The 16322-nt window shown below is 40.9% G+C and overlaps 1 protein-coding gene across 2 annotated transcripts; it reads right to left on the minus strand.

The window, feature by feature from the left end:
* Positions 1-1064: 1064 nt before the first annotated feature.
* On the minus strand, positions 1065-16120 carry LOC129842332 (protein disulfide isomerase Creld1). 2 transcript variants are annotated; one of them, XM_055910854.1, is made up of 7 exons: positions 15830-16120; positions 6195-6384; positions 5896-5979; positions 4794-4889; positions 4497-4640; positions 2415-2675; positions 1065-1388 (listed from the first exon to the last, which is right to left on the minus strand). In XM_055910854.1, exons 2-6 carry the CDS (start codon positions 6358-6360, stop codon positions 2455-2457), a joined length of 711 nt encoding a protein of 236 aa, XP_055766829.1. In that variant the 5' UTR covers positions 6361-6384; positions 15830-16120; the 3' UTR covers positions 1065-1388; positions 2415-2454. The 2 variants fall into 2 exon arrangements, with proteins under 2 accessions (XP_055766829.1, XP_055766819.1); XM_055910844.1 differs by having other exon boundaries at positions 6195-6422; positions 15830-16118.
* Positions 16121-16322: the final 202 nt, after the last annotated feature.

The following is a 16322-nucleotide window of genomic DNA, read 5'->3' on the forward strand; positions in this document are numbered from 1 at the left end:
GGTTTACTCATTAACCTATTCATAGCTGCTTGTACTTTCCCTCTATATTGGTAGTACACTTCTTAGATATGAAACAAACATACATTTTTTATCTCATAATGTTTCTTCTCCTACGTCAGGTGTGTTGGTCATCTTTAGTTAGCAAAACTGAAACAAATAGACTACCTTTATCTTATTAGGTTTTGTATATATATTTCTTTTTTTCACCACAAATGTACACACTGGAGGTCAGAGCTCCACAGACAGTGTTGTGAACGCAAACTCTCAAAATATAGTTTTGGTTAAGTATCCTTTTTATTAATCCCACGGCAAAAATACACTTTCCTTTTCCTACTAGCACTAACTTTTCTGATAACTACTTAGTTGAGGGAACTGGCTACGATTGTGATATGTTGTTGTCTCACCTAGCTATCTCAAGATGAATTAACTGATGTAAGTCACTCTGGATAAGAACGTCTGCTAAATTAAATAAATGTAAAACGCTTAGCTGACTAGCTGTCTTTCCTCACATATATGAAAACGGAAACATTTACCAAGACTAATAATGTGGTATTCTAACACCTGTCTACCATTTTAAATATTTACATTGGGATTTAAAGCTAATCACCTCTCCTGATGTCATCATGTCACCAAACAGTGGCCCAATTATGGCAGGCAGCAGTGGGTGTGGCTTCTGAAGTGGGCGTGTTCCTGATGGGATTGACATCTGTCTGTCTTTGCTGGAGGACAGGTGAGTACTTTTGATTCTGCATAACAAATCATTTGCAAACATTTTCCTTTGTCATATTAATGTTAGTGCCGTTGACAGGGCTTAATCTATCAACTCCTTTTGGTGATATTGTATAGGGTAGGCTATTTCAATATAATAATATGGTCTAATTTTTTTTCAGATTTCAAATCTCAGAGGTAGGAATTGCCCTTGTGAATATGATGCAGATTGTATCAACCTTTAGTTCTGTATTGTCCATGATGAGATGTTCTTACCACAACCTTCTTATACTTTTATGTTGTACAGACCTACAGCCAGACAAGTTCAGTACCAGTCAAAAGTTTGGACACACCCACTCATTCCAGGTCTTTTCTTTATTTTTACTATTTTCTACATTGTAGAATAATAGTGAAGACATCAAAACTATGAAATAACGCATATTGAATCATGTAGTAACCAAAAAAGTGTTAAACAAATCAAAATATATTTTATATTTGAGATTCTTCAAAGTAGCCACACTTTGCCTTGATGACAGCTTTGCGCACTCTTGGCATTCTCTCAACCAGCTTCATGAGGAATGCTTTTCCAACAGTCTTGAAGGAGTTCCAAAGAGAAGCAGGAGGGTGGACCAGAGTAATGAAGACTTTTCGTTGATAGTTTGCTAAATCACTGTGCATACCTACAAACACGCATGCACACACACACACATACACACATTGTATTTTAACATTTAATGCATCTTTGAGACTTCGGTCATTTTTCTTTTGAAATTGATAACTTAATATGCATAGTGTACATACATACTTTGACTGTACAAAACATTAAGAACACCCTCCCCCATTTTGAAGTAAGTTACTAACTAGTGTTAGGGGCATGGAATCTACAAGGTGTTGAAAGCATTCCACAGGGATGCTGACTCCAAGGTTTCCCACAGTTGTGTCAAGTTGGATGGATGTCCTTTGGGTGGTGGACCATTCTTGATACACAAGGGAAACTGTCGAGCATGAAAAACCCAGCAGCGTTGGAGTTATTGACACAAACCGGTGCGCCTGGCATCTACTACCATACCCCATTCAAAGGCACTTACATATTTTGTCTTTCCCATACACCCTCTGAGTGGCACACATGCACAATCGATGTCTCAATTGTCTCAAGGCTTAAAAATCCCTCTTTAATCTGTCTCCTTCCCTCCATCTACAATGCTTGAAGTGGATTTAACAAGTGACATCAATAAGGGATCATAGCTTTCACCTGAATTCACCTGGTCAGTCTGTCATGGAAAGAACAGGTGTTCATAACGTTTTGTACACTCAGTGTATATACACACACACACACAGACACATTTTATTTAAATGTTTTGTTTAACACCGTTTTATGAGATCAAGCGTCCTTTCTATAATCTTTGTTGACTTTGAGAGCATGATAGTGTTAAAGGCAAGGTGCACACAGCAATGTTTATTATTTAAGCTTTTAAAATGACAGTTTGTCTCAGGGATCATTATTTATTTATTCATATGTAACAGTCTGTTTAGCCCGGGTGCCAGTCTGTTTCTACTCTCTTGCCAACTCCTTAAGCAATTGCCATGTTTACACAATTTCATAAGGAGTTGGCAAGAGAGCATTAAAAGACTGGCACCCAGGCTCGTGTCTGATTGGTGTTAATGTCAATTCAACATTTCCTATGTACATATACATATATACCCACCAACAGGTTATGCTAATAAGTCCTTGACAGCAGTGTAGCTCTAGCGTCCCTTCAGAAAGCTGTCCAATACGCGGTCTCCCCTGTCTATGAGCCAGTATCCAGCCATGGCCGCCACTCCACCCATGAAGATGGAGGTGAAGACCATGTCTCCTTTAGCAGCCAGGGTGGCCAAAGCACAGAGCAGCACCCCAAAGAACATCTGCTGGAGAACCTCCACCTCTTCATCCTGGACGTCCTCAAACAGACCCTTCTCACCAACACCTACAGGGAGGGAGGGAGAGAGAAAAAAAAAATAAAAAATCAACAATACTTTTCAATAGAAAGTTAACATAAATAGACAAGATCCTGCAATGACTTAGAGGTAAAAACTACACTGTTCAACTTATATCACAGTTTACTTACTTACGGAGTTGCCTGCTCCAGGTGATTTGTTTTTCAAATCATGTGAGCAAAACATATTTCTGGAACACTAAGCCAGACAAGATTAACATGCCTATTTCTATAATGAATATCAGTTTGAGGGGCTGAAATTATTAAATATGAAAGCACTAAACCTCTCACTTAAACCCAAACTTGTTCTCCAGTAGATTCATAAGGATCATATCTTGTTCCAAATGTTTATTTTTGCCTAAATACAGCTACTTTTTATTTTATTTTTATTTAACCTTCATTTAACTAGGCAAGTCAGTTAAGAACAAATTCTTATTTATATGACGGCCAAGGAACATTGGGTTAACAGCCTTGTTCAGGGGCAGAACGACAGATTTTAACCTTGTCAGCAAGGGGATTTGATCTAACAACCTTTTGGTTACTGGCCCAATGCTCTAATCACTAGGCTACCTGCCACCCTACTTCTCATTTTCGGTTAACTGAAAATTAAACCTTGTTCAAAGTACATTATAACAAATATCATAGTTAAACTCAAATGATTTAAAAAAAATCTTTATGGAAAAAAATATTAAAGAGGGTATTATATTTATGATATTATGAATATAAATGGTAGAGTTATGTCACAACTGCAGCTTTTGGAAATATATGAGAAGGGTTGCTCAATCCAAAGTTACAACCAATTGATTGCAGCACTACCGCAGAAATGGAGAAGGCAAGTAGAAGGGGGAAGAAGTAGGGAACTGGTCTGTCTGACCTATATTAAGGACCAAAACTGGTGAAAAACATTTGCAAAAATAGAAAAATATACCAGTTTCATTTGAGGACCAAAATGTTGACAGCTGTGCCATGCAGGTTGCAAAATAGCTGGGAAGAAATGTTTTATGTACCGATTCCAGGGTACAAGGTGTATGAGCTGATAGATAAAACGAAGCAAGATTCAACGCTTTGAGTTTTTCAATTTAAAGTACTGTACAAAATTCTTGCTACGAACATATATGCGGCATACAACCATCTTAGCTCTGTTAGGAGACAGATTCATCAGACCATTTATTCTGGTATTGCCCACAGATAGCTTGTTCCTGGTTATAAATTAAGGATTGGCTGAAAAATCACAACATTAATTTAAAACTAACCCTACAAATACAACTGTTGGGAGATTTGGAAAGACAGTCAATCAAACAACAGTATAATAATACTCTAAGCAAAAATATTTATCTTTAACCCCCTAGAGTCGATGTCTGTGCCCCAGGGAAATCTAATTCTCAACAGGAAAGCACACATTTACGGTATAAATACATTATTTCCGTTGATATTTTAATTTCTATAAGCAAATTCATACTTTCTCATCTGTTGGTTGTCTAGCAATGATCAACAACCAATTTGACAAAGCTTGAAAAATGTTGAAAATAATAATAGGCAAATATTGCACAATCCAGGTGTGGAAAGCTCAAGCCAGGTGCACACACATTACACAATGTTGGACCCGATTCAGCTGGCGCAGACAACCGGAGTATTTTGGGTGTTCGGTGCGGCTTCTCTTCGGTGTTCAATGTATGTTTTAAAATCTCAAAAATAAATACAGCTAGAAGGAGAGTGGGAAAGAGATGGGGGGATGTGTGTGTGTGTGTTTGTGTGTGGTTGTGCATGCGCGCGCCAGTTCGTGGTGTGAGCACGTGTGGTTAGAACACTTACCTCTGGGTAGCTTTTTCTGCACACAGACGTTGTTTTTGCGTGTGAAGCCTTCAGCACAGTCACAGAGGAAAGAACCATCCAAATTGGTACAGATCTCATCTAGCCCTGAACACGCCAGAACCCGCTCACTGCATTCATCTATATCTGAGGGAGGGAGTAGGTGGTGAGTGAGAGAAAGATACTTCTGGACTAAGAATCAGACAGACTGACAAACATCCAGACAGAGAGACAGACAAACACACACACTCATCCTTATACATACTGTACACATTCTCATACACAAAATACGCCACTTACCTAAACACTTGGCTCCGGTTAGTCTGTAGCCAGCAGCACACTTCCTGCAGCGAGCTGGCCCAGCACCCATACAGCCTACACAGGCCTGGTCACAGCCTGTTGGAAGACCACAACCCATAACACCCATACACAGCTCACAGTTCACTCTAACGGGAGAGGAGATTCTGTTTCAGAGATCATCATGTAATTGTATACAGCAACCTAGAGAAATCTTGTGGATTCTGATTGATATTGTATTGAACATAGAATTACACATTTTAAATTGAATAGGATCTCTGTGGTATTCAAGACACCTCTCATCTATACAATGAAGCTCTTGATAGTCTTATGACAAACTTTCAAACTTTCACCTTTTTTTTTAAATTGTATAATTGGGAAACAAAAAAGTTTACTTAAGGGGAAGTTAGGATTCGCCCCATAGTGTTTAAAATCAAATCAAATTGTATTAGTCACATGCGCCGAATACAACAGGTGTAGACCTTACAGTGAGATGCTTACTTACGAGCCCCTAACCAACAATGCAGTTTCAAAAAAATACAGATAAGAATAAGAGATAAAAATAACAATAGCGAGACTATATACAGGGGGGTACCGATACAGAGTCAATGTGCAGGGGCAACGGTTATTTGAGGTAGTATGTGCATGTAGGTAAAGTTATTAAAGTGATTATGCACAGATGACAACAGAGAGTAGCAGTGGTGTAAAGAGGGGGTGAGGGGGAGGAGGGGCACTGCACATTTTCTGGGTAGCCATTTGACTAGGTGTTCAGGAGTCTTATGGCTTGGGGGTAGAAGCTGTTTAGAAGCCTCTTGGACTTAGACTTGGCGCTTCGGAACCGCTTCTCGTGCGGTAGCAGAGAGAACAGTCTATGACTAGGGTGGCTGGAGTCTTTGACAATTTTTAGGGCCTTCCTCTGACACCGCCTGGTATAGAGGTCCTGGATGGCAGTAAGCTTGGCCCAGTGATGTACTAGCCGTTCGCACTACCCTCTGTAGTGCCTTGAGGTCGGAGGCCGACCAACTGCTCGGCCTCCGACCGACAGCCAATCAACTTCTGATTGGCTGTTGAAGAGGAAGAAGTGAGCTCTGGTAGCAGCACTGACCTTTGCACTGATAGTTGCCCTCTGTGTTGAAGCAGTAGGTGTTGGGGGGACACTGGCCCAGCTCTGTGCCACACTCATCTATGTCTGGAACACAACAGCAACAGATATTATAGCAACATAACAGGTTTTGTATAAAGTACAGCACAGTAAGATTGTACATTGAAGCATTTTACATTATAAACACAAATATCAACATTTAGAAAGATATTAGATGTTGATGCATCTCTTAATTTATCTGAGACACACACACACACATAATATATATCTCTCTCTCTACACACACACACAGTCCCGCTTACCTACACATGTGTTGTCATGGAGGGTCCAGCCTGTTCTGCATTCCAGACACAGATCATTCTGAAGCCCTGAGCATTCCTTACAGGAGTCCAGACAGCCTCGGACCAGAACCACATGGGACAGCACTGAGTACAGCCCTGCAGCAAGGAGGGGCCAGCCAGTCCTCATCACACCCTCCCTATCAAGCAGCCACTGAGACAGTATGAGAGAGTGGATTGGACCACCGAGTTCTATAGGAACCAGGGGACACAGACAGGAAAGTATACAGTTCTGTATTAGGTTGAACACTTACTTTAATCGTTTAGATAATTAAAGGGCCAGTCTGCAATTGATACATACATTTTTAGGAAATGTAAATGAATTATACATAGGTCTACCCATTGATTGTTGTAGAATAGGTAATTGCACCTTTTGGAGCCTTTTGAGAAGTGTAACTTGGTTTTATTTCACCTAATTGTAATATGATATCCATAAATCCCCTTGTGACAGGGGGATGGAAGCTTGTTGTCTCCAACAAGGGGCAATTGAACGCACGTTTCACCCCAAAAATGTAATTGTTAAAAAAATTCTAGCCTGTCTATCTATAGGTAACAGGGTTGACCTGCTCGACCAGCTCAGTTTTCCACAAAAAAACACTAGAAAATGGCCAAAAAGAGTAGAACCTGCTCACCAGCTTTTACACTATAGTTTCACTATTAGATGTTCGTTGTTTCTTTAGAATATATTTTTTTAAAGAGAGTTCAGTTCATGCAACAGGGTTGACCTTAAAATGAGGAACAGGTTTTCTTTTAACCTTAAAATTAATCCCTAATCAACTGAAATAAATACAAATCCTCAGAAAATACTTTGTCAAAGCAACAAAATAACTACGGGTTAACAATTATGATGAAAATGTGGATAAATGTTGTGGTTAAGTGGGTTAAAATCTTCCTAGAAGTCAAAGAGGATCCACAAAAGGGACATGTCAAAATCAGAATTTTGCACTTTTAGCAAGTCTTTATTCATTTAAAAAATGTATTTATTGAATTTTCCATGTGGTCTATATTAGTGACCCGGTTCAGGAAACAAGGCGTTATGTCGCAAGTCATGACTTCACAGGAGAGCTATTTGAACGTAAATTTAAAAAAATAATCTAAATGCATTTTTTGGCAGAAATGTCTTCTCGAACAAGTAAACTTTCATGTGCCTTAATATCAAACTTGTATGCCATCTGTAAATACAGATACAATTGTTAAATACGAGCCTAGTTGGTTTAGCCACAGAAAAAGTGAGCAAACTTCCCGCTAGCCATGATTGGCTGAGATAGAGTGGGCTGGACATGCCGAGAGAAGAGTTTGGATTGGTCTGCCATATAGCACGCCTCTGTCTATTGGAGCTTGTCAGTATGGCTAGGTAATCGTGTTAAACGCGGCTTTTTTTCAAATGTATCGCATCGTAAAACTGCATAAACCTAATGTCAAGTGAAAGTGTACTGTTAGCTAGCTAACGTTATGTGTATGCTCTCCACTTTCTGGAGTACCGAGTTTTGAAATCAGTGGAATTCAAGTATGATAGCTAAGGAGATGGGGAAAACACCAGTTTGGATTATGTCGTCAAACTAAGGGAAACTATGCATGGCATCAGACAGGAGATGCATCCAAACATGATGTATACTGGTAAGATAGTCTAGCTAGCTACATTTTCAGATATTGCACGTTTCTAATTTTGACAGCAAGTGGGTTCATTTCAAGTGTACTGTTAGCTAGCTAACGTTAGCTGGCTGGGTCGCTAGCTAACGTTATGTGTATGATCTTATTCTTCGTATCTCAGACACATTTGTGGACTAGTTATAGCCATTGAACCTGGTTGGTTAGCTACCTGCAGATTCATGCAGGGTAGTAACGCCATGAGTTGGGATTATGGTCCATTGTTTAGCTAACTAGCTACCTGTCTTAACAAAAGACCACTCTAATTTTGACAAAGTATTTGCATTTCAAGTTAGTGTACTGTTAGCCAACTAGCTAACGTTAGCTGGCTGGCTGGATTCATTGTTTACCTCGCTAGTTATCTAGCTATATTTCTCAACAAAAGACTCTCGTCTTAGTGTGCCAGAGCGCAGAATAACTGATACCATTTTTTACGCTCAACGCCCGTTGAATATGTCCGGTGTCAGTAACCGTCGGCAACAAAGCGTAATTCAATTGTTGCCAGCAGCACAGTTACAGTCAGCAACGCTCTGGATAACATGAAAACGGCCTAACCAGCTCTGCTAGCGGGAGTAAAATGGTCAGAGTGGGGTGTTCTCTCATTATGTGTCTGGAAGTAGCTAGCCAATGTTAGCCAGTTAACTTGGGTGCTTGTCTGTCGTTGTGAGGTCAGAGCTTTCGGAACAACCCTACTTATTGGCCAGAGCGTCCAGTGTGCGCTCTGAAAGCAAACCGCTCTGAATTTACTAACGGACAATCTGACAGCATAGCTGCAGTCATCAACGCTCTGGAAAACATAACAGCAGGACGAGTAATGTTCAGTGAGGTGTTCTCTCTCAGATGTCTGGAAGTAGCTGGCAAGTTAGTACAGAATGCTTGGATCAACCCTTAAAGAGATAGGTGGGGCTAATGCTTAAGAGGGTGTGAACAATGCTGAATGGGTGTAGACAAAGAAGGGCTCTCCAATGGTAGTACCAAAACATTGAAAGGCGATTTTTTCAAAAGTGAGTTTACAAGTTGATCAACTTTAAAAGCAGAATTACTTTCCCATTGTTTCCTCAAATGTAGTGTATAAAATACAATTTTGTACCTCTGTCTCTACTTGTATCCAATGTAAAAACAGAAATTCAAATGTTGCTACATAAGACAGAATCCAGGTGGTGAGTCACATTAAAGGGCACTTAATTTAATATAAAAGGCTTTTAAAACCAATCATTCAAAAGTATTTATAAAGCCCTTTTTACATCAGCAGATGCCACAAAGTGCTACACAAAAAAACAGCCTAAAACCCCAAACAGCAAGTAATGCAGACGTAGAATCACGGTGTCAAGGGAAAAACTCCATAGAAAGGCAGGAACCTAGGAAGAAACCTAGAGAGGAATCAGACTCTGAGGGGTGGCCAGTCCTTTTCTGTCTGTGCCGGGTGGAGATAGTACATGGCCATTAAGGCCAGATTGTTCTTCAAGATGTTCAAACGTTCATAGACGACCAGCAGGGTCATTCAGAGGTTGAGACAGCAGGTGCGGAAGAGAGAGAGTCAGAAACAGAAGGTCCGGGACAGGGTACTGTAGCACATCCGGTGAACAGGTCAGGGTTCCATAGCCAGTAGGTCCGATGACTGAGTGTAATCTGGCCCAGGGGTGCGAAGGTGAACGGCAAGGCACTGGAGAGATGAACCGCCCTTGCTGTCTCTGCCTTGTCGGCTCACCTCTGAGCCGTGACAAAAGCATGGATTAGCTTTTATGTTAGTTTAGTTTGTGATTATTGTTATGAAGATAGAAAAAAGCTGTCCTTGAAATATTCTTGATATTTTCGTCAAAAGAGAGATCAGGGTCCAGAGTAACGCTGAGGTCCTTCACAGTTTTATTTGAGATGACTGTTCAACCATCAATATTAATTGTCAGGTTCAACAGAAGATCTCTTTGTTTCTTGGGAGCTAGAACTAGCATCTCTGTTTTGTACGAGTTTAAAAGTAAAATGTTGCCGCCATACACTTCCTTATGTCTGAAACACAGGCTTCCGGTGTAGGCAATTTGGGGGCTTCACCATGTTTCATCGAAATGTACAGCTGTGTGTTATTCGCATAGCAGTGAAAGTTGACATTGTGTTTCCGAATGACGTCACCAAGAGGTTATAATATATAGTGAAAACAATATTGGTCCAAAAACAGAACCTTCAGGAGCGTCAAAACTTACAATTGATTTGTCAGAGGACAAACCATCCACAGAGACAAACTGATATCTTTTCAACAGATAAGATCCAAACCAGGCAAGAACTTGTCCATGTAGACCAATAAGGGTTTCCAAACTCTCCAAAATAATGTGGTGATCGATGGTGTCAAAAGCAGCACTAAGGTCTAGGAGCACGAGCAAAGATGCAGACCCCTGGTCTGACGCCATTAAAAGGTCATTTACCGCCTTCACGAGTGCAGTCGTGCAGTGCAGAGTGCAGTGCTATGATGGGGTCTAATACCAGACTGAAGTGTTACGCATACATTTGTCTTCAGGTCAGGCTGTGAGTTGCTGCGTAACAGCCTTTTCAAAAATGTTTGAGAGGGAATGGGAGATTAAATATAGGCCGAAAGATTTGTACATTTGGTTTGACTATTTCAAGAGAGGCTTTATTACTGTCACTTTTAGTGAGTTTGGTACACATCCGGTGGATAGGGAGCCATTTATTACAGGAAGTAGCTCTTTCAGTGGTTTAGTTGGAATAGGGTTCCGAATGCAGCTTGAACGTTTAGAGGCCATAACTATTTCAATGAATGTGTTTAGAGATACAGGATAAAAAAAACTTTTGTGTCTCCATTGATCCTAGGTCCTGGCAGTTCTGTACAGACTCAGGACACCTGAGTTTTGGAGAAATACGCAGATTCAAAGAGGAGTCCGTCATTTGCTTTCTAATGATCATGATCTTTTCATCGAAGAAGTTCATAAATTCATCACTGCTGAAATGAAAGGCATCCTCTCTTGGGGAATCCTGGTTTTTAGTTAGCTTTGCGACAGTATCAAAAAGAAATGTTATATTCTTGTTCTCCTCAATTAGGTTGGAAAAATAGGATGATCGAGGGCTCTTCGATACTGCACGGGACTGTCTTTCCAAGCTAGACGGAAGACTTCCAGTTTGGTGGATCGCCATTTCCGTTCCAATTTTCTGGATGATTGCTTCAGGGCTCGGGTATTTTCTGTAGACCAGGGAGCCAATTTCTTGTGACAAATTATTTTTCTTTTTAGGGGTGCATCTAGGGTATTACACAAGGTTCAATTTAGATCCTCAGTTAGGTGGTTAACTAATGTTTGTACTCTGACATCCTTGGGTAGGTGGAGGGAGTCTGGAAGGGCATCTAGGAATCTTTTGGTTGTCCGAGAATTTATAGCACAGCTTTAGTTGATCCTTGGTTGGGGTCTGAGCAGATTATTTGTTGTGATTCCAAACATAATAAGAGTGGGGTCCGATAGTCCAGGATTATGAGGAAAAACATTTAGATCCACAATATTTATTCCATGGAACAAAACTAGATCCAGGTTTTGACTGTGACAATGAGTAGGTCCAGAGACATGTTGGACAAACCCTACTGAGTCGATGATGGCTCCGAAAGCTTTTGGAGTGGGTCTCTGGACTTTCCATGTGGATATTAAAGTCACCAAAAAATGTTATATTATCTGCCATGACAACAGGGTCTGACAGGAATTCAGGGAACTCAGTGAGGAAAACTGTATATGGCCCAGAAGGCCTGTAAACAGTAGCTATAAAAAGTGATTGAGTAGGCTGCATATATTTCATGACTAGAAGCTAAAAATACGAAAACGCAGTCATCTTTTGGGGGGGTACATGGAAATGTTCTGTCTTAAATGTTAGCAACACCTCCGCCTTTACGGGATACGCAGGGGATATGGTCAATAGTGTAACCAGGAGGAGAGGCCTCATTTAACACAGTAAATTCATCAGACTTGAGCTATGTTTCAGTCAGGCCAATCACATCAAGATTATGATCAGTGATTAGTTCATTGACTATGACTGCCTTGGAAGTGAGGGATCTAACATGAATTAGTCCTATTTTGAGATGTGAGATATCACAATCGCTTTCAATAATGACAGGAATGGAGGAGGTCTTTATTCCAGTGAGATTTCTAAGGAGAACACCGCCATGTTTAGTTTTGCTCAACCTAGATCGAGGCACAGAAACGGTTTCAATGGGGATAGGTGAGCTGACTAAACTGACTGTGCTAACCTGGCACCCTGTCTCATTGTGGAGCTAGAGGAGTTTGAGTCCTGTCTATGTTGATAGATAAAATGAGAGCACTCCTCCAGCTAAAATGGAGTCCGTCACTCCTCAGCAGGCCAGGCTTTTTCCTGTTTGTGGGTGAGTCCCAGAAAAATGATCTACAAATTCTATATTTTGGGAGGGGCAGAAAACATTGAGACTCTGCTGTAGAGCTCATCACCCCCCTTAACTGGGAGGAGGCCAGAGACAATTACTAGATGCCGACACATCTTTCTAGCTGATTTACATGCTGAAGCTATGTTGCGGTTGGTGACCTCGGACTGTTTGATCCTGAAACATGGTTGGTGCCGACATGGATAACAATATCCCTATACTCTCTACACTCGCCTGTTTTAGCCCTAGCCAACACCATCTTCAGATTAGCCTTAACGTCGGTAGCCCTGCCCCCTGGTAAACAGTGTATGATAGCTGGATGACTTTTTTAAAGTCTAATATTGCGGGTAATGGAGTCGCCAATGACTAAGGTTTTCCATTTGTCACAGCTAATGGTGGGAGGCTTCGGCGGTTGAACGTTTCTGTCGGCTGAGCATGCCGACAGCATTTCTTTCAAGGAGCCTTGAGAGAAAATTGTCCGGCTGCGGGGACTCTGCGTGGGGTTTTAAAGTAATATCTGTACTTTTTCAGATAACAAGCTGTTTAATCCTTTCCTACACTTAAATGACCCTTGCCTAATGATTGCATTTGAAGCTGGGCTTTCAACACGGCTATCCTCACCATAAGGCGATAGTTATCCTGTATATTATGATTACAGCGACTGCAATTAGATGGCGTAGTGTTAATGTTACTACTTAGCTTTTTTCGGCTGGTGGAGGTCCTGTACAAACATGTCCAGAAAAAGCATCTGGGGTGAAATAGTTGAATGAAAAAAGTTGAGCAAGGGAAAAACTAAGTGTTCATAAATGTGTTAAATACAGATTTAAATTCAATCTGTAAAGTTTGGCAGGTAGCCAAGTAGCATCAAACAGCACAGCAGCACGGAGACAAGTCCGGAACTTATGACACAATTTTTAAATAAAATATCAAAGGGAAACAAAAAGGCACTCATTTCCTGGAACGACCCCAGGAAATGAGTTCAAGACTCTATTCATTCTTTATCACTGAAGCACTAGAGATTGTGCGATAGAAACGTAAAGTTGATTTCTGATTGAGCCTCTGCTGCAGAGGATAAGGTCATTAATTACCAGCCAAAATAAATGCTTCGCGGATTTCAAGTAACAGACACATCTCAACATCAATGGTTCAGAGGAGACTGTGTGAATCAGGCCTTCATGGTCTAATTGCGGCAAAGAAACCACTAAGAAAGGACACCAATTAGAAGAAGAGACTTGCTTGGGCCAAGAAACACGAGCAATGGACATTAGACCGGTGGAAATTTGTCCTTTTGTCTAGAGTCCAAATTTGAGATTTCTGGTTCCAAACGCTGTGTATTTGTGAGACGCGGTGTGGGTGAATCGAATTATCTCCGCATGTGTGGTTCCCACCGTAAAGCATGGAGGAGGAGGTGTTATGGTGAGGGGGCGCATTGATGGTGACACTGTCTGTGATTTATTTAGAATTCAAGGCACAGTTAACCAGCATGGCTACCACAGCATTCTGCAGCACTATGCAATCCCATCTGGTTTGGGCTTAGTGGGACAATCATTTGTTTTTCAACAGGACAATGACCCAAAACACCTCCAGGCTGTGTAAGGGCTATTTTACCAAGAAGAAGAGGGATGGAGTGCTGCATGAGATGACCTGGCTTCTACAATCCCCCAACCTCAACCCAATTGAGATATTTTGAGATGAGTTGGACCACAGAGTGAAGGAAAACCAGCCAACAAGTGCTCAGCATTTGTGGGATCTCTTTCAAGACTGTTGGAAAAGAGAGAATGCCAAGAGTATGCAAAGCTGTTAACAAGGCAAAGGGTGGCTACTTTGAAGAATCTCAAATATAAAATATATTTTAATTTGTTTAACACTTTTTTTGATTCAGAGAGGTTGGGTTAAATGCAGAAGACAACTGACTCGGTATCCCCTTTACCTTCCCACATTAAGAGAAATCCCATTCAGCCTTGTTTACAAGTTTGAAAACTGGAATGTGAGACATAATCTACACATCGATAAGGCTGATAGAAATCCTCAGTATTTTGTAATGATTTTCAATTTGAGAGTCATTATTTTTTATATAGCCCACACTTTCTCATTCTGAATTTCTATCAAGTGGGAGGGCTGTGGCTTCGTGATGATCACAAGAGCAGTTGATCACCGATTTGATAGCTCCAACTCAGAGCACTGCACAGGCATGAATTTTAAGCCCGAGCCCTACCCATGCCCTGAAGCTCAGGCCCTAACCTACCCAGGATCGATTGCTTCTGCCAAATTTAAGGCCGGCCGGCCCTGCCCGAAACCCAAAATAACTGCTTTCTTAGTAAATCTATTAGCTGCTTCTGTCTGTCAGTCGCTCCTTGCGCACAGCTTGCTCTGTTTATTGTGGCTCTGAGTCCGAGTAACCATGGTAATTGCTCTTCTTGGGTTGCTCTACTCAATGAAAAGACATGAGCGAGCAGTTAGCTGTTAGCTACTTTTCATCACTCTAAACTCTGACAAAACTCAAGGAACATTATTATTTTCTGTAAAATAATCTCTCCTGTTTTATATTTGATGAGATTGGAGCACATCTGATGCAATGTTATGATATTACCCAGATATGACTGTACTGTGCAGCAGAGCACGAGCAAATGGCTCAACTTCAAAAAATTTGTGAATAATTTAGTGATACCTGAGGCCTGCCCATACCCTAGTTATTGATGGAAAAACAGGCCCTACCCCGCCCTAACCCAATGTATAATGTCAGGGCCCGTCGGGCTCGGATCAGGTAGCCGAGCTCTATTCTACCTCCAATACTGCCAAAACATCAGCTATGTGGTTGTCGGCTAGCGCCCTTAAAACGCTTGAACTGATTGAATCTAGGCCTTAAAAGGGCAATCTGCAGTTGCAGTCGTATTCCTTAAGAACCCGAAATATTGAATTGTTTTACTCCAATAAGTAAAAGTACATGGAAACAAACACTGTATGGCCTAAACACAAAACTAAAACTATCATTTTGATATCATGGATGGTCTGCCTTTGCATTCATATATTTGTTCTTATTTTACCAGGTAAGTTGCCTGAGAACACATTTTCATTTACAGCCACGACCTACGTGATAACTACAGGGGAGAGGAGGGAGGATGAATGAGCCAATTGGAATGAGTCAATTCATAGCTCTGTCTATGAAGTTGAGTGGTTACATTTCTCCAGCACTATCCCTCAGCTTTTTACCAAACAGGCACAGGGAGTCAGTTTGTTATTGTTTCAACTGCTGATTGGCACTTTAAACTTGCACCTTTTTTTCGATGCTGAATTGAATGTAACTCAGAAAACTGAAAGTGTCATAAATCTATTGTTAAGCAAACATCCTTTCTGAATTTAAAAGGATCCATGAAGAAATCATCTAGTTTTTCCAAAAGTACATGTAATCAGTTACTCCCCAACCCTGCTGTAGAAAGTAAAATGAGTGTTATTGTCAGTAACCACAAACAACTAAGGAAAATAGCTCCATGCAATTCTGTACAACTTGACAACACTGTAGATCACATGGACTATTTTTTTGTAAATTACCTTGAAAAGTTCACACTATATTTACCTCTAAGTTTTTCCGACGCTGAGCGTGAACAGCAAACGGTTTTGTCCGAAGGCACCCTTCAAAGGAATGAGTGAACTGTGCAAGTCTCTGTGGGACCGCGGTCTTTCTACTCTGTTGATTTCAGCTGTCGTCGTTCTTGTTGCTCATCGGATCTGGTTTGCGCTCAGACAGGCTTGCCCTTGACCAATCACAACCTCTTGAGGGGCAAAAGGGTCCGGGACTACTGTATAAGTCGGTCAATCAGAGCACCAAGCGCACCACCACACAAAGAAGCAATGTTATTTATAACTGCGTGAGCGGAGGGCTGCATTCTGTCCTTTGTGGGACCCCCCCCCCCCCCCCCCACACACCCCGCGGCTGTTTCCCATGGATATTTGTTGTCTGTCACTTCTGTAAAGTAAAAAAAAAAAAAAACTAAAAGTACTATCTGTTTGTATCGAAATACATAGATTTTTCATCTTGCACATAGAAAAATAGAATATATTATACATTA

This window comes from Salvelinus fontinalis, chromosome 3 (genome assembly GCF_029448725.1).
Source record: "Salvelinus fontinalis isolate EN_2023a chromosome 3, ASM2944872v1, whole genome shotgun sequence".
Taxonomy (NCBI): domain Eukaryota; kingdom Metazoa; phylum Chordata; class Actinopteri; order Salmoniformes; family Salmonidae; genus Salvelinus; species Salvelinus fontinalis.